This window comes from Pogoniulus pusillus, chromosome 11 (genome assembly GCF_015220805.1).
Source record: "Pogoniulus pusillus isolate bPogPus1 chromosome 11, bPogPus1.pri, whole genome shotgun sequence".
Taxonomy (NCBI): Eukaryota; Metazoa; Chordata; class Aves; order Piciformes; family Lybiidae; genus Pogoniulus; species Pogoniulus pusillus.
The window spans coordinates 23,606,966-23,633,433 of NC_087274.1; the positions used below are offsets into that span (position 1 = coordinate 23,606,966).

The 26,468-nt window shown below is 41.0% G+C and overlaps 1 protein-coding gene across 12 annotated transcripts in view; it reads left to right on the top strand.

The window, feature by feature from the left end:
* Positions 1-26,468, top strand: part of STK32B (serine/threonine kinase 32B) — a 176,905-nt gene that overhangs the window by 131,942 nt on the left and 18,495 nt on the right. For all 12 annotated transcript variants that reach the window (XR_010304036.1, XM_064151487.1, XM_064151491.1 and 9 more), the window contains 5 exons: positions 2,927-2,964; positions 8,885-8,974; positions 20,149-20,252; positions 24,891-25,007; positions 26,132-26,257. Coding sequence is in view for 11 of the 12 variants with exons in the window: in XM_064151487.1 (XP_064007557.1) it covers positions 2,927-2,964; positions 8,885-8,974; positions 20,149-20,252; positions 24,891-25,007; positions 26,132-26,257 (475 nt within the window). In the remaining variant the exon portion in view is untranslated. The remainder of the gene's footprint in view (positions 1-2,926; positions 2,965-8,884; positions 8,975-20,148; positions 20,253-24,890; positions 25,008-26,131; positions 26,258-26,468) is intronic.

Consider the following 26,468-nt stretch of genomic DNA (forward strand, 5'->3'; position numbering starts at 1 on the left):
AGGGACCTCCAGAGGCCTCCAGTTTAATATTCTGCCCAAAGCAGGGTCAGCCCTCAGATCAGAACCAAATGTTTAAGATTTATCCAGTAAGGACTTGAAAACCTCCAAGGATGAAGGCTGCACAAAGTCTCTGCTTCTTAATTCAGAAATATGCTTCACCCTACTTGGTAAAAGCAGAAGGAAACTTCGATGGAAGTGGCAATTAAAACCACAAATAGTTGAATCTCAGACCTTTGCAATCATTGTGAGCCTTTCCAAGGAGTTCAAGGGATTCTGTCCAGCACATACAGTCAAATTGTGTTGAGCTACACTCATGGTCTTCTTCCAGGCAGAGGAACTGTTTTCAAGCATTGGATGCCCATTTGGCCTAGGTACCACACAGGATGCAAAAAGATTATTAATAATTCTTTTCTACTTGGAAATTATATGCAAGACCTTCTTACTCCTGTCCTTCAGGCAGCTTTAGTTAGACATTTGTAAGTGATGTAATTAAAGAAAGCTAGAAATGGTTTCACAGAAGTATCAGCAATAGTAACTAAACTCTGGTTTTCCCAATTTTTTCTCATTTGTCCACACCTTTCAGTTTCTTGGCTCATTTGCTCTATTAGTTATGCCTGTCCTGTCACTGAGAAAGTATTAGAGGGTTTCTCTACTTATATTTCTGTGTTGCTCAGATTTTTTCTGTGCATAAAAATAGTTGGAGTAGCACTGGTACAGACTGAGAGAACTGCATTTTTGAAATCAGTGTCAAGGACACTGCCATAGCTCTGCTGGTCATTGTGTGGTGAGTGGTTAGAGGCCAACCCAGGGTTCTTCTGAATCCAAACTGTGGGTGGGTTTAATCTTTGTAGAAGTCCTTAAATTTGTCTTATGAGCTGGTTTGAGATACTCAGATAGTGAAATAAGTGTTTACAACTAATTCTCTTAGCTAAGGATATGCATAAGAGGAAAACCCTGAAGTTAAGGCAGTGAATTTCACACCCTGTTGGTTGAACATGCCTGCTAAGGGGAAAAATGTTTCCTCAAAAACTGATGTGTAGTCAAAACAGAATTTTGCTTTCTTAACATGCTTGAATTTATATTGCTTAACTAAAGAGTTTTTAACTTTTAAATCCACTTTCCTACATAAACGGCATTTTTACTATTTAAGCAAATTTAACTACAGTATTTATGTAAAGGAACTAGTTGTCTTTTGTGTAACAGATGCCAGAGCCCTCCATTCTGAATATATCCAGTAACTTCAAGTGCAATGCTCCTAGACCTGAAAAATTGTCCCCTTGACTGTGTTAAACCCTTCCTGCCCTGTACCTAGCAGCCAGTGGTCAGTACAAGGGCAAAGTGACCTCCTTCCACTGCAATTTTGGAGCTTTCAACAAGCTGCCTCAGGAGAGTAGAGCTTTTAGTGCCATGGTGTAAACTGAGGACAAACACATAACAGAGGACTGCTGGAAGGCATGTTCTTCACCATGACCCTGCACTTTGCTTTCTCACCTGCCATTTGGATCTGTGCATCATGTGTGCCTCCAGGCACGTGATCCCAGAACAGCAGTATCTTACTCAAGAAGCTTGTTAACCTCCTGGCTTCATTTAACCCATGATTTTTACCTGCTGTAAAACCAGTTTAAAACAGCCTATTTTGAGATTTGAGGCACAGCCATGAGCCTGTCAAGTCACTTCAGGGACTGTGCAAGGCAGTAGACCCTGCTGTAGCTCTCCCCAGCTACAGCCCTGCCTCTGAGCAAAATGAGCAATGTCAGCAGAGCACGTGGTGAGGAAGATCCCTTAGGCAGGAAAGGCTTTATGGTCTCTGTGCATTTGTATCAAGTATCAGCCACTGCCTGGATTAGTCACAGAAAGATAAGCACAGATCTAATTTTACCACTCAACTTTCTGAACGTTACAGATGCAACTGCAAGAAGAATATATTTGATGATTTATACAGTTGTCAAGTGGATTTGTCAATGTCTTTTCTGGTGGCAATAAAATATGTATAGTCTATTTAATGGTGCAATATCATAGCTGATATTCAAATTGTTTAATCTCATCTTCTTAGTAGAAAAATATAGAAAAGGCACAGTCTTGTAATGAGCAATCCCTGGGTGCTGCATTATTACACACATGGCAGTAGCTCATGAAGTTGATTTTCTCCTTCTAATCAGTTTTATTCTCAGCGAGGTACTAATAATTGTACTATTCCCATTCTTAATTTTCATTTTCTTGACCTGGGCAAAACAGTTTGGAGTGGTGTTGAATGTATCACTGATTATAGGAAGCTGCATAAAGGACCTGAAGTACTTGGGGGTGTGACCCTCAATCTGTTTACCCGCATGAGAAGTATGGAGTCAGATTGTGCTTGTTAACCTTTGTGAAGACAAAGCTTAAAACATATAATTCAACAGTCAGAACTGTGACATCCTTATTTCCATTGAAAGTCATTGCTATTATTTTCAAGTCCTGGATCAGCTTCAAGACTATTCAACACGAAATCACAATTCCAACTTTTATCAGAAAGCAGTTATCACAAAACAGAGATCCATTTGTTATGAGTAAGTACATTCGGTACCAGATGAACAGTAGCTCTTCTAAAACCTGCCTCACGAATCAAGAGATTAGATATAACATTACATATAAATATGTATGGAATTGCCTATGGTGATTCAACCAAAGAGAAGTCTTTTAATATAAGCAAATATATTGAGCTCTACAGTTCACCTGTAACTTGCAACTTCCCCCACACAAAATCAGGGGCAGAAGAGGTTTTGATGCTTTTGCATGTAGATAAAAAATATTTTACCTTTATGTATGATATGGTTTGCACTGGGTTTGTAATGATTTGAGTCACTTGGCCCTCATACACAAATAGGCAAGAAATTAAAATGGAAGGTTTGCTTTGTCTATGAAATATAATTTATTCCTTGTTTTATAGGGACATCAAACCTGACAACATACTCCTGGATGAGCATGGTAAGTGAATATTGATTGCTTTATCTCAGATATTGCTAATTCTTGAAATCTCAGGGACATGCTGTCCCAGGTTGAGACAATAGGGTTAAAAATCTCATGGCATGCTTTGTAAACCAACATCAGATGTTGGATTCCTGCCTAAATATGAGTTTTGTTTGCTAAGTCCCTCTGTATACCTTGTAGATTTTGTAACTTTGATTCCTATTGCAAAATAGAGAGAGAGATAGACATAAATCATAGAATCAACCAGGTTGGAAGAGACCTCCAAGATCATCCAGGCCAACCTAGCACCCAGCCCTAGCCAGTCAACTCGACCATGGCACTAAGTCTTCCTTGAAGACCTCCAGGCACGGTGCCTCCACCACCTCCCTGGGCAGCCCATTCCAATGCCAATCACTCTCTCTGTGAAGAACTTCCTCCTAACATCCAGCCTATACTTTCCCCAGCACAACTTGAGACTGTGTCCCCTTGTTCTATTGCTGGTTGCCTGGCAGAAGAGGCCACCCCCCACCCTGGCTACAATACATACACACTAATCTGACATTTGTAAGACCAGAATAAGGAATATAATGAGAATTAAGATGACCAGGACACTTGATAATTTTGTGGTTTGGCTTTTTTGGTTGGTTGGGGTTTTTTTTAGCAGTATTACTGTGAATCATCATAATCCCTTTCTAGGAGCATTGGTAGTAAAGGCCTGCCAAGCATTTATTTTCTTTCAGAAATTCTGAAAGGCTAAGACATTTTTTATAGCAGATTTCTCCTGTAGGCATTTAAAATTGCATCACTAAATTTACACATAGAAAGTCTGCAAAATTTTTTATGGCTCAAATAATGCACACAATAAAAAAAAAAAAAAAAGGAGCAGACAACACATTTGGCTATGAATTTTCAATTCTAATCCCATGATGTCAAACAGAAAATGTGTGGTATGAAACAAAACCAAACAAACAAAAAAAGGATTTAATTTCTTTAAAATTAAGTTTTCCAGTGGTTATGAAGCATTTTGCTGAAACCTCATGAATCATTTCATGACTGTCCATGGGAAGAACATAAGAAAATACAAGTGAAGAACACAGTAACCTTGAATCAGAACAGAAATCCATACAGGAGGAAGGCTAAATCGCAAAAGGAGATATGTGTTTGCTACTCTGGGAAAGTCTTGTGCTTTGTTCACTTCAGAAATTAATTAAAAGCAGTAAATCTCTGAGAAAATGCAAACTTGAAATGAGAACAATGATACCATTATCTTCCAAAATCCACTGCAGAGTTGCTGGGTGTAGAAGTTAAAGCTGAGTAAAGAGGTAACTTTTTCAAACAGCTGGAGTTTGTCTCCAGGAATATGGAAGCCAACAAAGCTAAATGAATGTTGGAGTTTTAAACTGTGTGGAATTTCAGGAGTCTACTGCTTCAGAACTATAAATGTTAATGTTCCCTGCACACTGACATCAGTAAATAAGCATGAAATAGCAATCTCTTGTCTTTAAGTCCGGGGTGAATTAAAGATGTCAAAGACAACGTGAAGTGACTACGAGTGTGCTAAATCGTTGACTGACAGCCTTTGAAGTATGGTTGCCTTTATCTCTCCTTGCCCATCATCAAGGTCAATTGCTGCACAAAATCAGCCTCTTGTGAGAGCTTCCCTGGGAAGGCTCAAAATTGCAGACAAGAAGCTACACCAGAGTGAGTGATATGCTTCAAAATGAGGTGTTTTGCTGATGATAAGCTGTTCAGCAAAGACACTACCTGTAGGTGGCTGGGACATTCAGGAAAGGATATTCCACCTTCTGCAAAGCAGGAGAACACTGCTCCCTCATAGCACACCTGCAGACAAGTCATGAAACAGCTACGCTTCTCCAGACTTGCAGATAGACCTTGGATAGCAGAATCAATCAGCCTCTCACACTGATCAACTAGGCGAAATCTCTCAGCATCATTCATCCACCTGAAGCTATCCACACTTTGAAAATCTATTTAAAACTTTGACCTGCCTCTGTGGCCCTTAAAAAGTAGACCCTCTTGAAATGCACAGCCTTGAGGAACACACCTCTAGCAGTGCAAGAAGGTTTCTCACTATCTCCTTGAGGATAAGTGGCAGGCTACCAAGTCATGCCAGACTCACATGGATATGAGCTTAAGTTCCTGTATGTTGTACAGGTGAACCCAGAGAGATGACTTTTAAATTATTCATAGTGTTTGACCTTCTGAGGGCAAACCAGGTCTGAATTTGCTCCAAATTGTTCCTGTGTTGAGATTTCCCATCAGCTCTGATGCATGCTGAGTCGATGACATTAATTCCAGCCTGGTGTTTCTTCTCTCTGCCCTCACATTCACCCCTTTGATTTCAGGTTCTGAGAAATTCAATGAGGTTTGAAGTCATGTACATTTTCCTTTGCTGAATGCTAGTCAGCCAGCTTCAGCCACCTTCCAGAACTTGCTTTAATTGCTGTTATGAATTGTTCAAAACTTAAATAACAGTCCAACTAAAGGTAACTTTCTGTTTACATCAGATAGAGGCCATATGGAAAAGTGAAGCATTAAAGCCATGTAGCGCTTCTGAAGCACATGCATAAAGCTTCTCAAAGTCCCACACAGTGCTGTAGGTTAAAGCCTCCATTGGAAACTGGCTGGAGAAATGCGATTTTTGAAGCACTCTCCAGTGAAGTAACTTGCTTGCAATGTACTTGTTGGTGTATGTGAGACATGTGCAGTCTGGGGTGATTTGCAGAAAGCCAGAGGAAATGTGTTCATTTGCCTTTTCTCCCCTTCTCTCCACCATCATCTTAACACATGGGGTCACGCAGCCACGAGGATTAAGCAATGAGCTCTTTCCCTGTGATGCCTGAATTTAGTTAGGTCCTGCTGAATCTTCTTGTGCAACTGCTCTGCTTCACAGTTCTTAAAAGCTAAACCCAAGTGGCACTGATATGCTGCTTATTTCAGCATTATGCCAGGGGTACAGATGTGCTTTTGGCATTTAATTTTTCACAATAACATCCTGAAAGGGACATCAAGTGTGAGACTCAATGGGTAGAAGTTGCCATGGACTGAAATCTTGGGAGCCCCATGAAGTAGCCAGTATCTCAGCATAGTTACTGCAGAAGTAGCAGCTGTTCCTGTTCCTGTGTGCAACTGTGGCAGCAAAAAGATACCTTAGAGGCTGGTTAGAAAGCTACTTACAGACAACTGAGGTCTAAGTATCTTTTGAAATATTAACACCAAGAATGGAAGATGTTAAAAAAAAAAAAAAAAAAAAAAAAAAAAAGAGAGAGCACAAATAAAAGAAGTCATTAGACTTAAAATAGCTGTGCACAGGCAGGCAGAGCCCTCCTGGTCCACTCCGCAATGCCTCCTGCTCGGATTCAGACACAGCCTCTTTCCACACCTCCAGCTCCTGCTGTGTTTGTAGTCCATGTGGCTGCAGAGTCACCTGCCTGCTCAGGGGATGCCTTCCTTTCCTGCATAGGCAAAGCCTGTCTGCATGCAGCTGGTGGGCCATGGGGTAACCTTGTAACAGAGAAGAACAAAGATATTTTACTAACAGTACAGACACAGCTCTGCTCTGCCTTCCTACATGACTAGGAACTGCCAATCACTCCTGTACTGACAGTAGGATGCAGTGGAGCTATGCAGATCCTGCCTTCCCAATCCATCCCTTACCACACAGAAAGGCATTTTTAACAAGCCCCATCAACCAGTGCACACAACATTTCACATCTGCTGGTTTGGGTTTGTTAAATGAAAAGAAATCTAATGAAAGGGAGATAAAACAACGCACTACAGGAGAGGCAATTTTCATTGCAAATCAACTATTTGGATTAGTCTGAATGGATATTACACAATAGGTGTTTTGCAACAGTCTATCATGCTGGCACTTTAACAGGGAGCATCACTTACAATGCTGTCATTTAAATGATAGAACTTTATATTCATCTGTCATAAAAAGAGAAAAGTATTAGTTTGCCAGGATCCTTGCAGCTTTGCACTCTACACTGTTCGTGGGTCTGCTTTAAACTACTGCTGTGATGTGACAGTATGTGGTTCAGTAATCACTTTCAAGAAGTTTTCTACTGTGGTGCTTTATTATTGCAGAAAGAAACTGCAAACATGGCATGCTCCAGCCACCAGGGACGAGGGATATCAGCTTGAGGGTAGGCTGCACTATGGACACTAATTCTTGTTATGGAAGCCTAACACCTCCTGCCCCTCGAAGTAATGAATTAAGCCTGAGCACGGTTTTTGCCTGCCTTGTGCAGGCGTCCTCCTGGGCTGAGTGTGTTGGGAAGAAAGTGTCAATAAAGTGTGAACAGGAGTTTTTGAGAAAAGTGCAGAAAACATGCAAACCATCCCACTGAAAACAGCTACTGTGTCTCCTACTTGGAGAGATAGCTTTAAGTTTGGTGGTGAAACAGCTCACTTTCAATTCAAAACCAGCTCAAGTTTGGCCTCTGAGAACCTCAGTTCACCCACGGAATCATAAAATTGTTTTGGTTGGGAAAGGCCTCTAAGATCATCGAGTCCAACTGTCCACTCGATGCCACCATGGCCATTAAGCCATGTCCTGAAGTGCTGTCTCTACATGCTTTTTGAGCATATGTATGTCAGGTGTTGGCAGATACATTTCCTGTGGACTTAGTCTAACCTAGATTCTGCTCCATCAGAGCAGCACAATATTTCATGGAGGCTGCTGTTCTTCTATCAGACATCACAGTAACATTTCTTGTCAGACATTTGTTAGACTCTTTTCATCTTTGACAGCAAAACATGAGAGCAACCTCCCTCCCTTAATAGCTACATCATGTCCAAAGTCTGCTAAATGATGTAGAGATCTTGATTGGGGGGGGGGGGGGGGGGGGGGGCGGGGAAAAAGGATCACAGGAACCTGTCACCCTGTCACTCAAAATTCTAGTTCAGAACATGATACATTTATCCTGACCTGAGTGTAGGGCTAAGCTGGGCAAGGGAGAACCTTTCCCTGTACTCTGTCCTCCACAATGGCATTGCCAGGTATAATCACAGAGAGCATAATATCTGTAGCACTTCACAAGATAAAGCTAGTCCTTAAGCAGAGATGTAAAACCTAACAGCAGTCTTAGCAAATTTAAAGCCTGCAGATTTTTAGGCTGGATTTATATTTAGTTTATCTGCCCATGAGAAACCAAGATTAACAACTATTGTTTCACTGTGGTGGAGCAATTTGACCTACGCTTACCATTACCTACTCCAGGAAAAAAAAAACAGTGGCAACAGGTTTGGGCCTTCCAGCCTGATTAGCTCAGTTTAAATCAGTTGTCTGCCTGGTCAGGCAGCAAGACCCCAGGCTGACTTCTGTTACTTATTTTTCTTCTTTCCAACTGCTGTCAAATGAGCGATCATTTAGATCCTGCTGCTCTTACACAAACACTCTGCTGCTACCAAGGATCTAATTGTATAGCTATTGTGTTGTAAAAATACCCTTTCTTGGCTCGTTTTGCCCTAACGAGAGCCAAAGGCAGCCAGGTGGATGGTCACCTGAAGTGGATACGATAGCAGGTGGGTGTCATGAGTACTTGAGACTGTGAGGGGTGGCTCTTGTTGTGGATAAGGAGAAGCAGATTCCACACGTGGCTTTATGTGATGCTTGTGCATGTTACTGCTCTAAGAAGGTGGTTTCTGTCCTTAATGTTGATGGCAAGAGAAGGTTCAGGAGTGACCAGCAAAAAACCTCTAGCTCTATCAGATGGTAGTAGATGTAACTGTACAGAGAAAATCTTCCACCACTTTGCTGTCAATATGATTTTTCCAGTGACAAGCAACATTGAATGGTAAGTTCCCATGAATTGTTACAAATCTTTCCATTGTCACTTAAATATCAGACAAATGGAAGAATGTTTTTATGATGTGCTGCCTTAACTTCTGTTTTTACTTTGTGTAATTGCAGGGCATGTTCATATCACTGACTTTAACATAGCAACCATAGTGAAAGGCTCAGAAAAAGCTTCTTCTATGGCTGGCACAAAACCCTATATGGGTAAGTTTTCAAGACTATTTTTTTAATGAAAAACCATGCATTAAAGTAACCTAATAAATAGCATGTATGAGCAATTTTAAGTTGTAAATGCATGGAATTGTTGTGGTCCACTTCTTTTTTTCCTGACAGCATGTGTGTTAGCAATTGAAAATGTAAGAGATGGAGAGGTTGAGCAGGAGTTAGATTTCTACACTGCTTATACTCATATCCTACTTGGCTTTGTGAAGCAAATCAACCACGTAGCTTCCTGCAAACCCCTTAGTATGGACCCAAGAATTTATGATTATATTTGCACCACTCTGATGCAAATGTGTGTTCTCTAGGAGAGAAAATGTAATGACAGCTTAGAAGTATGTAAACACATCTTTAATTGCTTTGCTATGCTGAATTCCTAAGAATTGTGTCTGTTTAAAATTAGAGTTCTGTGTAATTAACCATTTGACTGCTTGCCCTGTGGCTTTTAGGGTCATTTTATGTGTCTGAATTATGTATTTTAAGTTCATGGATGGATTGAAGGCTGGGAGGGTAAAATTCAGTTCACCTGTCCTCATGTGTCTAAAAGTTAAGCATCTTAACTAAGATAAAAATGTAAACTTGCCCTGAAGCTGGAGGGCAAAAGATACTTCTTGAAGGTCATTTGTCCCACCAAAGCTAGCTTCCATGAGTAGAAGCAGGTGTGATTTGTTCCATTTGTGCGGGTTTGCTTCTGTCTAATAAGGAACCATCATTGCTTGAGGAGCTAACTACCTTCAGACTAAATGTTCTATAAACCCTGCTAAGATATGTGTGTCTCGGAGGGATTTTTTGCTGGCAGACATGCTCAGGGCACATCTAACACTCATGCAGTGGTAACATATTGGTAAATGATCATGCTTTGAAAATGCTGTTTGGGGAGCCAAAGCCTACTGTGTTACTACACTCCTGTGTGTCAGCACAGGAGTAAAAGCGTGTGCCCAAGGAACAGCACTTGACACTTCTGCTTTCTACAGCACAGAGCACTGCACATGAAGCAGACAAGTGTCTGCAGGGTGCCTCTCTACCAGCCGTGAGACTGTGTCAGAGCAGTCCCAGGCACCTGGAACAGGGTTATATTGTCAGATAGGATGTGATTTTGTCATGAATCCACAGTTAAGAGTCTATTGCCCCCGAGCAGCTTGGTCCTGTCTGCCCTGTTTTGGCAGTTAATAGGACAAAATGACAGGTGTGTGGCAACACTATGCCACCTGTGCTCAGGACCAGTGCACCAACCTGGCACTGACTCTTGTAAAGATACTCGGAACAGACCAAGAAACATTTTATGTAGTCCTGACTTAAGTTGTGCAGATGAATGAGATTTTAGACTAAACTTTTCTCAGCATTTTGTGTTGCTTAGCTTCAGTGTTTAGTTCACTGCCTCTGCTTAGAGATGTCCAACACTGCAGAGGTATGGGAGCACTAGGAGATCAAGTTGGCACACTGAACTTCCCCTCCAGCCAGCACCTGAGTGTTTGATGTTGCACACAGGCTCCCTGTTCATTGTGAAATGGAAGGGAAAAGTGATGCTGCAACCTCCTTCATGTAACATCTTAAGTTTGAAAAGAGACAGCTTGAGCATTTTTACCAACATGTGGTGGATTTATTTATGAGAAAAAACACACCACAAACCAACTCAATTTTTTTTTCTCTTTTTTAATCCACAAGCAGTTTTGACCTCCTCCAACACATTCAAGTAACTACAACTGACACATGAAACTAATTGTGTTCACAGATGTGTCCTTACATTACTCGACAACCAAAATGTTAAGAGGTGCCAACAGTTTTGATAGGGTAGTTTTACACTTCTGTTAAAAGCTTATTTCTTGGAACTTATACATTCTGCTTAGATAGTTGACTAGAGTCTTCTAGTAGCCATTGTCATTAGATGTGTAAATTCTTATTACACAGATTATTCAAAACCACTCTTGAAGAGATGCCACTTTGCAGGAGCTCATAGTTCAGAACAGAAGATTTCTATACTTAATTGTGATGACGACTGCATACATAAGAGAGTTTAATTTGGTAGCCAATTAAATTACTGTTTTGATGACTTTATGCTTTTAGTCTTGAAGTGGCTGCACAGTTTTATGTTCAAAACCATCAATATTATGAAAGCAGAAAAAAGAATACTTGCTTAGGGGTAAGTTAGCATCTGAGTGTCTGTCATAATCTGAATGTGTGTAATGAAGAGATCATTTGGCAGCTGATGTTTAGAAGATTGGTTAAAACAGCTGTGAAAAAAATATATGTGAGTATCCTTCAAATATTTTGCTGAGAGTTAACAGGAAACTTAACATTCTTTGGAGCATCTCTCAGACCATCTGCACACATCAGTGGACCACCATGGTCTTAGTTCCTGGGTGGTTTCTGCTGGCAGGTTTTTCTCACAAGAAAAATGTCCCCAGCTTTTCACAATAAGAAGCACAAAAATGTGTAGCAAGTGCTAAGCACCATGATTTGGGATTTAAAGTTTAAAATTATGAACAAAAAACCCCACTTGGTTCTCTCAGAAGTGCACTGATTTCGGTTCCTTTCCTCTCTTAGTTTGCACCTTTAATCTTGTGAAGTTAGTGAAATGTTATGAAGACTCTTCAGTTGCAGTGCTAAAACTAAGAAAGTTTTGGATTTGCTCTTGAGAGTTCATGTCTGTATGATTTCTGGCTTTATGTTTCTATCAAAGACTTTCCATGTGGTGATTGAAGCCCCATCCCTGAAGGTGTTTAAGGCCAGGCTGGATGAGGCTTTAGACAGCCAGATGTAGTGAGAAGTGTCCCTGCCCATGGCACGGGGGCTGGAACTAAATGATCCTTGTGGTCCCTTCCAACTCTGACTCATTCTATGATTCTGTAATTCCCTAAGCCACTTAGACAAAAAGAGAAGTAGGAAAAAAAGAATTGGAAGTTGGTTTTATGCTTGATAGTAAGGTTTCATCAATAGGAATTTAATTTTAACGTTAGTGCACTGAGACAAAATTCCTCCAAGCAAGGTACTTCCCTGAGCACCAGAAACAATGAAACTCAATGGTTCCTGTAAGGTGAATCTTATACTATGCTGGTTTTCATGATGATGAAGGTATGAGATGATGAAAGGTTTTTTCCCCTCTTGGAAGTTTTTAAAGGCTCACTCCCATGTGGATCCTGTTATGTTCAGGAAGAAATTCCTTACAGGGAGGGTGATGAAACACTGGAACAGGTTGCTCAGGGATGCTGCCTCCCTGGAGGTATTCAAGGCCAGGTTGGGTGAGGCCTTGAGCGACCTATTCTAGTGGGAGGTGTCCCTGCCTATGGCAAGGGGTTGGAACTAGATAATCTTTGAGGTCCCTTCCAACCTAAACCAGTCTATGATTCTATATTTAATCAGATATGAAGGCACTCCCCAGCCTGTCCATTAGTAGAGGTACTGATAGGATTCCTCACTTCTTCCTATGACAAATTTAACTAAATAAACAGAAAAACGTTCTCTCTAAAGCCTCCACTCATATTTGATATGTGAGTGAAATAGGCTGAGAATTTGCTTCCATGCATAAAACTGGTATCCAGGAGAAAAATGCAGTGAATTGATGCCGTGTCATAAGACTGCACTGGCTGTTCTGATTAAGATCCCTATCTTGTCATGCTAAGCATGCTATGAGCCAGCTCCTGCAGCCTGTTTTTAATCCCACTTCACATTAGCCCTGTTGCCCCTAAGTCTTTCTCAGCCTGAAATTTCCCCTGCCTATTTCCTTGCTTATTAAATGGTTACACAGAGTGTAGCTGAACCCGAAAGCTTTTCCAGAAGCCCTGCTAATTTCTCTACATTCCCCCTTCCCAGCTGACTCATTCAGACAAATGAAATTCCTGCTACACGTAGGCAGCTAAACCATGGACAACAGTGAATCTGAAAGGAATGAGGTCAGCAGCCTGGAGAGACAAACTGCTTCCAGCTGCTTCTGCACTTTTACTTCTTGAGGCCGTTGACCTGAAATGCTGAAGTGAAATCAGCCGCTTCAGGTTGGAGGTTCTGTGGGGGTTCTGTCTCATACTGTTCAGGTGTCTCCAGCTGCGAAATAGGATGTGTGCCTTAGCTGGTTTAGGAAACTTGTCTGTCACCCAGGCCTGATTTTATCATTACAAATTCACTGCTTGTACTTTCTGCCACACCTCTGATCGAGGGTTTTGTCAAAGGTTTAATTGTAGCAACAGCTCTTTGGAAACTCATGAATTTTCAGTCTGTCTTCCTGCACTGGCAAGTTCTGGAAAGTGTCCTTCTTCTGAGACCTGACTGTCCTTATGAAGAGAGACTGAGAGACCTGGGACTGTTTAGTCTAGAGAAGACTGAGAGAGGATCTGATCAGTGTCTATAAATATCTGATAGGAGGGTATCAAGTGGAGGGGGCCAATCTCTTTTTGGTGGTGCACAGTAATAAGACAAGGGACAGTGGATACAAGCTTGCACATAGAAGGTTTCACCTCAACATAAGGAGAAACTTCTTTACAGTAAGATAACGGGCTGCCCAGGTTGGTCATCTACAACACAAAGTGTTAAATACTGAGCTATATCTAGAACACATGACAGATACATTACAGATGTGGCCTTTTGTGCATTCCTCACTCTGGCATAGATTAGATGGATTAAAGTCCCGTATCATATACTTTTTACTCACAGAAACGTTTCCTTTTCTAATCATCAGTTTCCATACATCTGTATACTGCTCCTGAGTGCTGCAAAGACTTTCCACTCTCAGGTTATAAATTTTGGGGAGGGTTAGGGTTTGTTTGTTTCTCTTGGTAGGAGGCTTAAGGGGGATTAGGTAGAGGCTTTGCGGTTTTCTTCAGCAGAGGCTGAAATTATCCATATAACTTTTTGACTTTCTGATTTACTTTAAATCAAACCAACAAAATACATGTTCTGGTATAAATAATAACCGAGAGAAATCCAAATCCAGTAAAATCAGTCATGAACTGCAAGAAAAGTTCCAGCTACTCCCTCCCTATCCTAGAGGCTTGTTATCTCAGATTTTCACAGCTGCTTTCATAGGTTGCTTTCACGGTAAAGAATGGCTGTACACCTGAGATTACCAGAAGAGTGTGCATTTACAGAGGTTCACTGAACTCCTAATGTGTGAATCATTCATATTTATTAATTAGTACTGTGTGGGAGTACTATTGGAATGAGAGGAAAGCTAGTGGGTGTCCTGAGATCCATTTTACAGGTAAGGTAAGGCTGTATTTGTTCTTGAGGTAGATACAATATAGCAATTTCAAATTTGGAGTTGGGTTTTCAAAGATATTACTGAGCCTTGCTCTTAATTGTTTGCACATGTACAAAGATCTGATACTATTTTTCTGCAGGTCATTGCTTTTTAAGTGTGAGCAGGGTAGCGTTTTGAGAATTTCCTCCCTCTCCGCCCCTTTTCCTATTGGGGGTTTGATTATCTACCTGTGGAGTTTCACAGGTAAACAGCATCTTGCCAGTACCAGCCAAGAAGCTCCTATTTGTTCTGATAAGCAAGAACCAAGAGTGGATGTGTAAGGTGGAGAAATAAATGCTGGCTGCACTAATGAGGTTTTCAGCCTGCACTCCTAGGAGTACTGCAGCTGAGGGGATTAAACACTGAGTTTACCACTGAGAGGGTATTCAGGTTTTGGCTCTGCTGTGACATTAATGAAGAGGCACATAAGCAGCTGAAAAACCTCAGGAGATGAGAGAAGAAGCTACTGTCTCCAGATGCTTTTCACCTCTCTGTGCTCTCCAGTCTTCCACTACTCTTTGAGATCTTCCAGCAAAACTGCCAATACAATCACTTTTCTACTGTGTCAGTCAAAACCACACCAAACAGGCAGACAAAAACACCACTGAGCTGAGTTAAAGTGGTAGCTTTCATTTGGGTTTTGGTGGCTTGGTTTGATCTGGTTTTTGTTGGTTGGTGGTTTTGGTGTTTTTTTTTTGGTTGGTTTATTTTGTTTTCTGGTTTTGGAGTTTATTTAACCTGCCCGAAAGGTCGTGAACCCATGTAAAGCTCTGCAGACTGATCTGAGTGAGAGGAGACTTCCAGCAGAGGTGATGCATAGGGCAAGGATCATGGACTTCTAGCAGCCCAGCAGAGCATTTCTGCTCCCTGGGTAACTCCCATTCTGCAGTCAACCACACAACTTCCTCCCAGTTTTTGGGTGCATAAACTGATGCAAAGACATTTGCCGACCTGGTAGGGGTATGTGATGCTAGTGTCTGTTACAGTCTTTCTGATGTGTCTTGTACACAGCCTGCCCTGTGAATCCCCAGTTGGCCAGACCAGTTAATGTCAATACTGGGACAGAGTGCCTGCTGTCCATACGCTGGACCAATCTGCCAAACAGCAAAAGGACATCTTCAGAGACAATTTCTTCAACAATTTGCTAGTAAAAAGTGGCACTGCAGTCATAGCGAGTTTCTGGATGGAGCAAGGAAAGTACTTCTGCATCACTTCATATTCAGTAGTAGGAAACCATGCTCCTGGGCTGTCTTTCACTGGGCTTGAAGCTGTTTTCTATAGTTGATCCAGATGCTTAACCAGTGAACCAGGTTCTCTGAGCAAGTGCAAGAAGTGAGTACTGTTCAGTAGCTGAGTAATGCAGAGGGTTTTATGAGGACAGCAGTCTGAGTAAGGGCAGGAGAGGCTATATAGCCATATGGCAAAATAATAAGCCATTCTAAATGTGGTATCTGTGACCACTTAATAGTATCTAAAATATTTTCTTTGATTGAATAACTGCATTAAACATGAGCATTAAAACTGTTGAGGCATATTATGTGAATAATGGTCCACAAATCAGTTATGCTACTGTAACAAGTCTAGACCTCACACGAGAAAATTGCCAGCCCAGCATGGGCAAGCTCTAGGCAGCACTTTGCCTTGTACAATAGAAGTTAGCAGTTGGCAAGTCAGAAAGCTGTCTGTTATAATTTAGACTATTTTAGCACATGAGAAAGTAAACACTAGGAGGTAAATTGATAGTTTTACCAAGTCCAGATTTATATTTAGGGAAAGGGAAGTTGTTTGCTTCCATTTTGCTTTTAAACCTGCTTCTTCTCTAAATAGAAGATCGCTTGTCATCGCTCTACTTCAATTTCTGGTTTCTGTTTGAGCCATGACCTAGAAGAGTAACTGACCTCTGCATTTACTTTTCAAACCTCTGAAATCACTTTTCAGAAGGGAAAATTGATATTTCTCATCACAACATTGAGAAAACAACTAATATTTCACAGAAATGTCAGTCCAAGGTTCTTGGAATCAAGTTAATGTCTTATTCAGCTCAATCCGTCAGCTGTTAAGCCTAATTCAGCAAGGTGAAGCTATGAATTTGTTGTAAACATCAAGCCATTCACAGATTCAAATTTGAAAAGGTCTGAGCTTTTAATGTCTTCTCTTGTGCTAGCCAATCAAGATGTTGCTTATACCCTTTGCCTTGTATATATGCGTCTATACAGTTGCTATATGCGAATCCCATTTCTATACAACGGGGTGCTTTCAAGATCAGGGACTAAAATGAGTAGGGAGGATTATAGCTGGCAACGTGTTTTCATGCTGAACCTCAGCTGATGAAACTGAAATCTACTTTATCCATGAAATTTTAATCATTACAATAAAATCTGTACCGCTGGAGCATGGTTCCCTGCAACAACTATGACAGTTTACTGCTTTGCAGCCTCTGCTGTACAGTCCAAGCCTCTGATTCCCCTGATTGACATGCAGGGTCACTGTTGAGATGCAAATAGACAACAGAGAGCTCCAGCTAGCCAACCAGACAACTAATCTTGAGAAATGTTTTCAACACATCCAACTGAACTTGATGAGTTGAAAACACTGAAGCCAAACCACTATGGCTTTACTTTTTATTTTACTGTCAGTTTGTCATACCAATAATATTGTCACTGGCCACTTTGTAGGAATTAATGACCAGCTCTTGCTGTCAGCACTCAGCCATGTGTGCCTGATCAGCTCCTTACAGCTAATCGATCTTGCAAGACTCACTTGCAAACTATAGCTTAAATATACTGATTAGTTAGTTTTGTAGTAAAGGCCACCCAAAGAAGGGTCTAATGTGTTCATCTCACTTCACTTTCCTTCTCACTTATTTAGCAAAGTTTCAAAGCAGCCTACAGAAGGCAGCAATGCTTCAATGTCAGTAATAGCTCTGTAAGCTTCTTAATCAACACTTGCCAGTCTCCCGGGCAGTGGTAGACAAGTACACCAGGAGCACTTTGATTAGCTTCTTGCTAAGGAAGTGAAGCTTAAATCAGTTCATCAGAAAAGAAGTGCCACATTCTGCTGTTTAGGATTGGTATCAGAAGCCAGTCTAACACCGTCTGATGAATTATCTTTATGATTAAACCAGTATGTCCCATCAAAATTAATAACAGCTATTCTTTGTCCCAGCAGTTCTAAGTGACAGGCCTGGAACTATTTTATCACGGACAGCATTTTCAAACCCAGCATTGAGCACCAAATTGAAATGGCCTAAATTTCAGTGATCTGATAAGTGATACCTATGAATACTCAGCAGATTTTTAGGAACCCTTTTTAAAAGCATTTTATCCTCTGTACAAAATGCTCTTTTGCAGGAGGAAAAAAAACCTGGATTCGGTGTTGTTTGCACTTGCATTGATATTCTCTTTTAATTCAAGCTCATGAATCGACACCATTTCAACCCAATGTTATTTTCTGTATTTCTCAGCCCTGGTTCTGCAGAGCTTGGCTAACCCCATCACTTGGAGGATCTGCTGTCTTTCTGTAAAATCATGTTATGCTTCTGAATGAGCAGGCAAGCTCCAAAAGTCTGCCCTGCAGCCTGGAGGCCATTGTTTGCACAGAATGTCTCAGTTCAAAAAGGCTTTTAGACACACAAGCTTATTGTAAGACTGGTATTTAACAACCTTGCCAAACTGGGAAAAGGTCTTCTGGCTTTAGCAGAGATATCATTCTGAGAAAAGAACAACTGTATGTAGGAGACTGCAAATCGTGTTATACCTTCAGTGCACCCCTTCATCTTGCCAAGTGGGTGCTTAACAACCACTTTGCTGGAGCTGACACAATGCAGAGACAGTCCAGATCGAATAATACTGCTTAAAGCAGAGTAAAAGGGGGCATTTGCTTTAAAAACAGGGAGCATAACTGTCAATTCTCTGGTCTAAGGATGTCATCAGTTTAAGGTGAGAAGACAGAACTTCAAAGCACCAGGGCCAGTGGGCAAAAGAAAGCATTTTCTGCTTAACGTGTGATGAGCTGGCCTTGAAGCTTTTAGAACAAGCAAACAAAAGTGGGTAACTCAGTCACTGAATTAGCAAAAGAGCTGCAGCCTTCCGTCAGTGTTGTAGGTTACATCGATTAAGTACTTTCACCTCTACCTCATAGAAATCAGACAGTGATCTGTCACATTATTACTATGTTAAAGCTATAAAAACAAACGTGAAACCAAAAGCATATCTATAGAGCTCAGCAAAAAAAGGTCACAAGGGCTGTTTGCTGTAGTGAGGTATTACACATCATCTAGGCACAGTGAGTAAAACCTGTAACAAATGTGGTGAAATGAACCTTCACTACAAAGTGCCTATGGTAATATTCAAACAGGGCTTTGGTGCTGGATGTGCAGTTTAAATGCATTGATCCACTGAAGTCACACACAAAGTCTGCCCACCCTCTTACCATCAGTCTGTGTGGGAGACCACAGACTTAAAGATGTGTCTAAAAAAAACTCTCAACAGCATGCAAACAAGATCTGAAGAACATCTGAAGACACAGCACATCAAGAGGTGCTCTATTATCTGAAGCTGAGATGCTGCTAACTCAGTGTGATGACTTTTATAGCATTGTTGATTCATGGCATACTGGATCACAAGCTTGCCTATGCCAGTGAGCCACCGGTGAGCTCTTCTCCAAACATGCTCTCTGACTAAAATATTTATGTAGACTGTAGCTCTCCTATCAAATGCATTTAGAAATGGTCTTGCTAAGCCAGGGCTATAGGATCACTTTCATTCATTCATTGTTTTTTAGTCTACAGATTAGCATTTTGCTGTAGATCATTCGTGGATGCCAAAGCCCTCTATCAGGTTTGGCTCTTCAGGACTTTGAATTCAGTTCTGGAGCTGTGGATTACTAGACTGCCATTCATAATCAAGGACTGCAAAAACTCCTCTGAAGGGAATGACTTTCCTTTAATTAAAGGTGTTTCTTTAAGTGCCATATGCGGTCAAACCCCAAACTGCAAGCCTGAAGAAGTGCGACCAGTTGATATTCATTTCAATATGCCCCTTGGAAAGTGATGTGATGGCAATCAGGTGGCAGTGTGGGACTTTAGACTCAGCATCATGGCCAGAAGAGGCTCACATGGTAACAGCAACCCAGCATGATGTCACAGTTGGCGATAGTGCTGTTTAGAAACTCCCCAGGGAAAGTGTTGTTTGTACGAAGTGTACTGAGATTCTGCTGTGAGATAATTAGAAAAGCATGACTGACTTTTCATTTCATAGCCTCTCTTGTTTATACATGGCTTTCTGAAGACACTACAGGGACATTATTCGGTATGTTTTTCTGCCTGAAATTAGCCAACCGCATCCGTATTTTGAAAGGATCCCTCCCACCCAGGAGTGTTATTTTTATGGAGTGCATTGCTTTAGTGACAGTGCCTTTATTTTCAGTCATGACAGAGTTTCTCACGGAATACAATCAGTGTCAGGATTTGTATTTAATTACCATTTTCCTATCTTGGATACCTTTAAAGCCCGTCTGATTAATTCTATCTAAATGTAAAACAAGGATGAGATTTATCATGTTCAACACCTCCATCAGTCACAAAGACTCACCTTGCCTGCAGATATTTGTCTTGTAAAATGTCTGCGTTACCCTAAATATTTAAAAGTCACATTTCAGTTCAGGATTTCTCCTCCTACTGTTTATTTGCATTCAGCTAACATAAAACTCAAACAGACCAGATAAAAGTTAACATATAACGTGACTGACTGTTGAAAAACTCTGATCAGTGAAGGTCAGAGCATTTGCCAGTGACCCAAGGCACTGAAACTGCAACACCTGAAAATTTATTTCATTCCAGTTAATTGTATCCTTATTAATTTTTCAGCTGTACACATTAATGATCCATAGCCTAACCTTAATTTTTGTTTTATGTGACTTACTGTTTTAGCTCCAGAAGTGTTCCAGGCCTTTATGGATGGAGGTCCAGGATACTCGTACCCAGTAGACTGGTGGTCGCTAGGAATTACAGCATATGAATTACTGAGGGGTTGGGTAAGAATAAATTTTGTTGTTATTTAACACATTGACTGACAGAAGTCTCCAAATTGGCAGTGTGCCTGAGTGCACCCTTCAGGATAACATCAGAGTGGACAAAGCTGTGGTTCAGGTCAGGAATGCCACCCTCAGTGCCTTTCAGCTGGAAACCTTGTCGGGAGAGTTTCATTCACTCTGAGTTAGGTTATCAAAGCTTGCTTAAGTTTGGTTAAAGAAAGGCCTTTTAATGGTTTCTCCACAGTGCAGAACTGAAAACAATGCTATTTCCTCCAAATAGAGCTTGACTTACTTCAAGCTTTATTGCATCTTTGACTCTGGTGCCTAATACCTTAAGCTAACACAACATCCTAAGATCTTGGTCCAACTACAGAAAATGTTTATCTGTCAGCACACTTGTTACTTATCTAATCAATTATGTGAATCAGCTTAATGGAAAACCTTTGTGAGCATAGTCAAATATCACAGAAGATAATGGAAAATTATTTTCCGTTTGGGTTCAAAGGACTGGATTTGATTGCTTAAATATTTACTATTCCCTGTGGAAAAGAGTGATTTAGATACTATTTCAGGATATTGATGTAACTGGGCCCCTCAATTCAAGAGAGATGTTGAGGTGCTGGAATGTGTCCAGAGAAGAGTGACAAAGCTGGTGAAAGATCTGGAATACAGCCCTGTGAGGAGAGGCTGAGGGAGCTGGGGGTGTGCAGCCTGGAAAAGAGGAGGCTCAGGGGTGACCTCCCTCATTGCTCTCTACAACTACCTGTAGGGGTTGGTCTCTTCTCCCAGACTACCAGCAATAGAACAGGGGGACACAGTCTCAAGTTGTGCTGGGGGAAGTATAGGCTGGATATTAGGAGGAAGTTCTTCACAGAGTGATTGGCATTGGAATGGGCTGCCCAGGGAGGTGGTGGAGTCACCATCCCTGAAGGTGTTCAAGAAGAGACTGGATGAGGCACTTAGTGCCATGGTCTAGTTGACTGGCTAGGGCTGGGTGCTAGGTTGGTCTGGATGATCTTGGAGGTCTCTTCCAACCTGGTTGATTCTAAAGTATCTAAAGCAGTTCAAATTCCTGTTTTGGAAAGATGATTCCATTGTATTGCAGTATGCTGGTTTTAAGGAAAGAATATTTGTTATCATAGGACACAAAGAGAGTACCACCACCTTGCCCTGATAGGTACTTTTTAATGTGAGACAATCTATACCACAGAGATCTCAGTTTCCTGTAGGATGACAGACAAAGGAAAGTAGAAATAAAGAGGAATATTCCCGAGCTTAGATGGAAAATTTCAGAGTGTCTGCATATTTTCACTTCAATTTTGAAGCTACAGTTTTCCAATGCCTAAAATTTGGCCAGTCTATTTGTAGTTCCACAGAAATGGCAAAAGTCATGTTTCTCATACAAAGATCTCCCCCATTTCAAATCTTAGTCCCTACTCTCAAAGCATAACAGCATTGGCAACCTCATCTTTCAAAGGAAAAAAAATCTTTGCAATTTTTCCTTTCCATCCTTACTGAGTTTTAAAGCTGACAGTCTCCCCAAGATAGGAAATTTTACCTGAACAGTTCAGGTCTGGCAGTGCTAAACATAATACATCCTCAACAGCAGTTGCAGACAGCAGTACTAGCTGTGTACATCAAGAAATAAAAGAACATCCTCCTGGTGATATATCAACCTTTCCTTAGTGAGTATCTCCAAGAAAGCAGCACAACAAATGGCTGTGTAAGGAAAACTGAACTCCCAAGCCCAGTCACAGGTAAACACCCAGTTACTATAATCAATGAAACACTACAGAGAATGGGATCCATTGACAAAGATCCATAAAGCCTTTTCTGCATAAGTCTGGCTGGCTACAAAGTAGAGACTCAAACAATCTTTTAAAAACTAAAAACGTTGCCATCTGTCCGTGCCCCAGTCAAACAAGCCAGCCTGCTTTCCCACGAAGAATGGCTCTTGCTGAACAAGCCAGAGGGAGGCCTGACAGCTCACATGTTTACTAGAAAAGGTGTATTTTTGGCTCAATTTGATTTCTAAATTCTTCTGATCTCAGCAAAGTCTAAATGGGCAGCACTGATGACAAGGAGTAGCTGAGGGTTGGGGAAATAAGCTTAACCAAAGGCATGTTGCTGTTTGCAGCAGCCGTGAGCTCTAAAGCTCCACCTGCTGCAGCAGCCCCGTGCAGATGGCTGCAAAGAGGCAGCTTGTGTGTACGAGGCAAGGCAAACCCGCAGGAAAGCAGCCCCCTCGTCTTCCATGCTCCCACAGCACTTTATTCAGCACCCTCATTGCTGCAGAGCAGAGGGGTGGGCACTTGGTGCAGCCCAGGGGAATGATTGCACTGGACAGACCCATCCAAAAATATTACTTTCTCTAGTCAGAGCATGGTGCATGCTGGTGTGTGTGGAAGGCAGGAACATCAGAAAGGAGAAGAGTCAGAAGCTTTGACCATTTTCCTCTAAGCTGACGTTATCTGCCTGGATTCAGAAGAAACAAAAATGCCTCACTTTTTATTGAGCTGAATTGTTTGGTTTTGTCTTTACTGTTATGAAATGGAAGAGTCCTCAGAGGAGATTGATCATTCAGTGGAGGATGTCTATGCTTACCACAGGGGAGGTTGGACTGGATGACTTTTGGAGGTCATTTCAAACCCAAATCACTCTATGATTTTGTTTTTCCTTTTTCATGAAACAAAACAGAAGGGATCTAACCCTCAAGTGGACTTGAGTTTCAAGATGAAAAATGTGTTAGGTGTGAAGGACCTCAGAAGACCAAGCTTACAACTGCCATTTCTTTGGGTATTTGTAGTTCAAATTAACTGAGGACAACATTAAACATCTCTGACAATCTTTTTTTTTTTTTTTTTTTTAAAAAAAAGGTAAAAATGCAGAATGCTAAAAATCTTTTAAATAAGGTAAGCTTTAAAAGGATATTTCTGGTGAGGAAAAGGAAAAGGGATGTGCAGAAACATCCTTAGCAGAAAAGCAGATGACAGACTTTCAAATGACAGGTTTGAAACTGATTCAAGGACATTATGTATTCAGAGAAGCATTTAGGTTCCATTGAATTCATATGGCTATGGTATAGCTAAATGGCAACAGGCTAACAGAATTTGTATCAAAGGGAAAAGATTTAAGCAATGCTTGGATTTAATTTTAGAACACCCCAATGCCTTGGGATGGACTTGGTTTCATACACATGCTCAAAGTCAAACATGCACACAAACTTCCTCAAAACAGGAATATGTTCTGTGCCTTTCTGAAGGCTGGCTTTAATGCACTGTCAGATTGGATAACTAACACCTAGAAGTATTCTTAAATTCTAAATTGCTACCTGTAGATGCTAGCAAAAGCCAAGGGATGGTTCAGTTTTTGGTGAAGGTAACAAGTGTCTGCCCTTCGCTGCTGAGGATACTGGACACTGTTGTGTTCGATTCGCACGCTGCTGCTGTGATGGCATCTGGCTGCAGATCTCATATCACCTATCTGTCACCTGCTGGGTACAACTTAATTCACAGGCTATCCACATTCTATCCTTGTTCACAGATGAAATAAACCCACATCAGGGTAAATCATCTTTCTAACAACTTGCTTCACAAATACAAGTCCTTAAAAACTATGTGCACAATAATTAGTATGAGTTTTGTAACTTGTACTTTCATTTCTGAATGCTGCATTTAATAAAAGGTGAGTCACAGCAAACTTCAGGAGCAAAGCACTGTGAAGACTACAACTTCTCTCCACCTATAGAAGAATGTTTAATGTTTATAAATATGTAAAGGGTGAGTGCCAGGAGAATGGAGCCAGGCTCTTCTCAGTGATGTCTGATGACTGGACAAGGGGCAAGCTTGTGACAAGGCATCAGCTTATGGAAGCTGAGCCATAGGAAGTTTCATGTAAATGTGAAGAGGAATTTTTCCACTGTGAGAGTGGCAGAACAGTGGAACAGGCTGCCTGGGGGGGCTGTGGAGTCTCCCCCTCTGGAGATATTCAAAACCTGCCTGGATGCATTCCTGAGTGATCTGGTACAGGAGATCCTGCTCTGGCAGAGGTCTTGGACTGGATGAGCTTTGGAGGTCCCTTCCAGCCCCTGACATTTTGTGGTTCTGTGATTAATTTAGACACAAACACAGGACAGTAGGTCCACAAAATCCATAGGTCCAGGTAATAATTTTAGGTTTCCATAAGAGAAAAGGAAAAAGAGAGCCTACTTTTTTACTGTGATTCTTACACAGATCTTTGTAAGCCTTTGAAAATTTGTCTGTCTACTACTCAGCAAAATCAGCACTTTTCCATTTTGTCAGTTTAAATCACAAGGACATTCTTGTGTTACATGTAAAAAGTAGTAAATAACCAAAGTTTGCTGTAGAATGCCCAAGGAACAAAGTTATTCCATTTGTTTGAATGGATACTTCTCTTAATGAGACAAAAATTTGCAGAGGAAATGCATCTATGACTAATTCCCTTCATTATGACCAAAGAAAACCACACATACAGGAAGGATTAGTCCCAAAATTGTTTTAAGATGCTTCAGTGGTTTTGGTATTTCCAGCATAAACAATACTGAGAGCAGGAAAACCTGAATTGTCTGCACTCCTTTACCCTTCTTGCTGACTTGATACAGATTTAACTTTATCCTAGAGGCCCTATGAAATTCATTCAGCCACCCCTGTTGATGAGATACTCAACATGTTCAAGATAGAAAGAGTTCACTACTCATCTGCATGGTGCAAGGACATGATAGCACTACTGAAAAAGGTAAGAAAGCACAAATATCTTTGTCCTTTCTTGTCTCCTTGTCCAGAAGCCACTCCAGCAAGGCAGATGTGTCAGGCTAACACATACCTTAGGTAATCACAGTGTAATAAAGCAGCGCTTGTTCCCAGGCTTTTCTGAATGAGTGGTTCAGTGTCTTCTCTCGAGAAGCTGGGTTATTCTTAGGCTTAGTCTCAGGCTTTACATGGCTTCAGACACAGAGAATCAAATGTTTTCATTTATTGCAAAACTGATTCACCCCTGATAGCAAAACTTTGGTGATCAGCAACTCCCACTCTGTACCCTGGTCCCATTCCCTGCATCGCTAGTTGTGCATGTTGGAAATGGAAAAAGGGACCCCTTTGCTCTCTGAATTTCTGCCACTATTTCCAGCCAGGGCGTCTGGAAATGAAAAGGTTTGTATGTCTCTCTGCCCCATGTTGCTATAGTTGCAACAACAAAATTTGAGCTATTTCATTGGAAACATCACTGAGCTGTAAGCCATGTTTCTGTCTGGATTCATCTTGATCCTGGAACTCCCTTTCTCCCCCACATCCCAGTAATCTGTTTGATTTAATTTTCTGGCCATGTTGCAAGGCTCATCTGTCTCCTTTAGGTATTTTAGACCATCAGCATTGATATCTGAGCAGGAAATGTTTATGAATGTGTGACTAGCACAATGCAAGTCGAATTCTCCTTGCAGCAATGAGCTATCTACTTTGGATAGACGGAGCAATGAGGTGGTTAATTTTAATTGCTGCCAGGATGCTCAGTGTAAATATATCTTCCAATAAATTAAAGATGAAATACAAATTGTTACGTGGCATTGAACTGTGATGTTTCATGTTGCTTGGACTCTTGTGTATTTGTAAACAAACTTTTGTTCCTGATACATTTATACACTTCATGCCTGCAGCAACCATCTGGCAGCAATTAAATTAAATTCATATCCTGTGAGTTATTACTTTTAGTTGTTTGTATTTTTTAGATTGGGACTTCTAGGAGTTGTTAGAACATTCCCTAACCATTTGATTAGTCAAAATTGGATATCATACCCTTTATGCCTGTGATACAGTTCTTTTATATGGCATCCAGTCCCTCAGAAAATGCTTTGTGCTTGATTGCAGCTCCTCACTAAGGACCCAGAGTGTCGTCTTTCAAGCCTTGCAGATATCCAAAGCTCTCCATACTTAGCTGATGTCAACTGGGATGCTGTTTTAGAGAAAGCTGTGACCCCAGGCTTTGTTCCTAATGTAAGTTGATGCTCCAGGTGAACTGTGTTTGCAAATTCTGATTTTAATTATCACTGCTGTTTTACTTGTTTACCCTTCCATTTACTGCTCTTCAGTGAATTGCTATTCACAGAAACTTTAATTTGGGTTCTACTTTCGTTTACTCAGCTGCAGCTATGGTAAAATTTGGCCCATTTCATTAGATCACACCAAAACTTAATTAACCTTGATT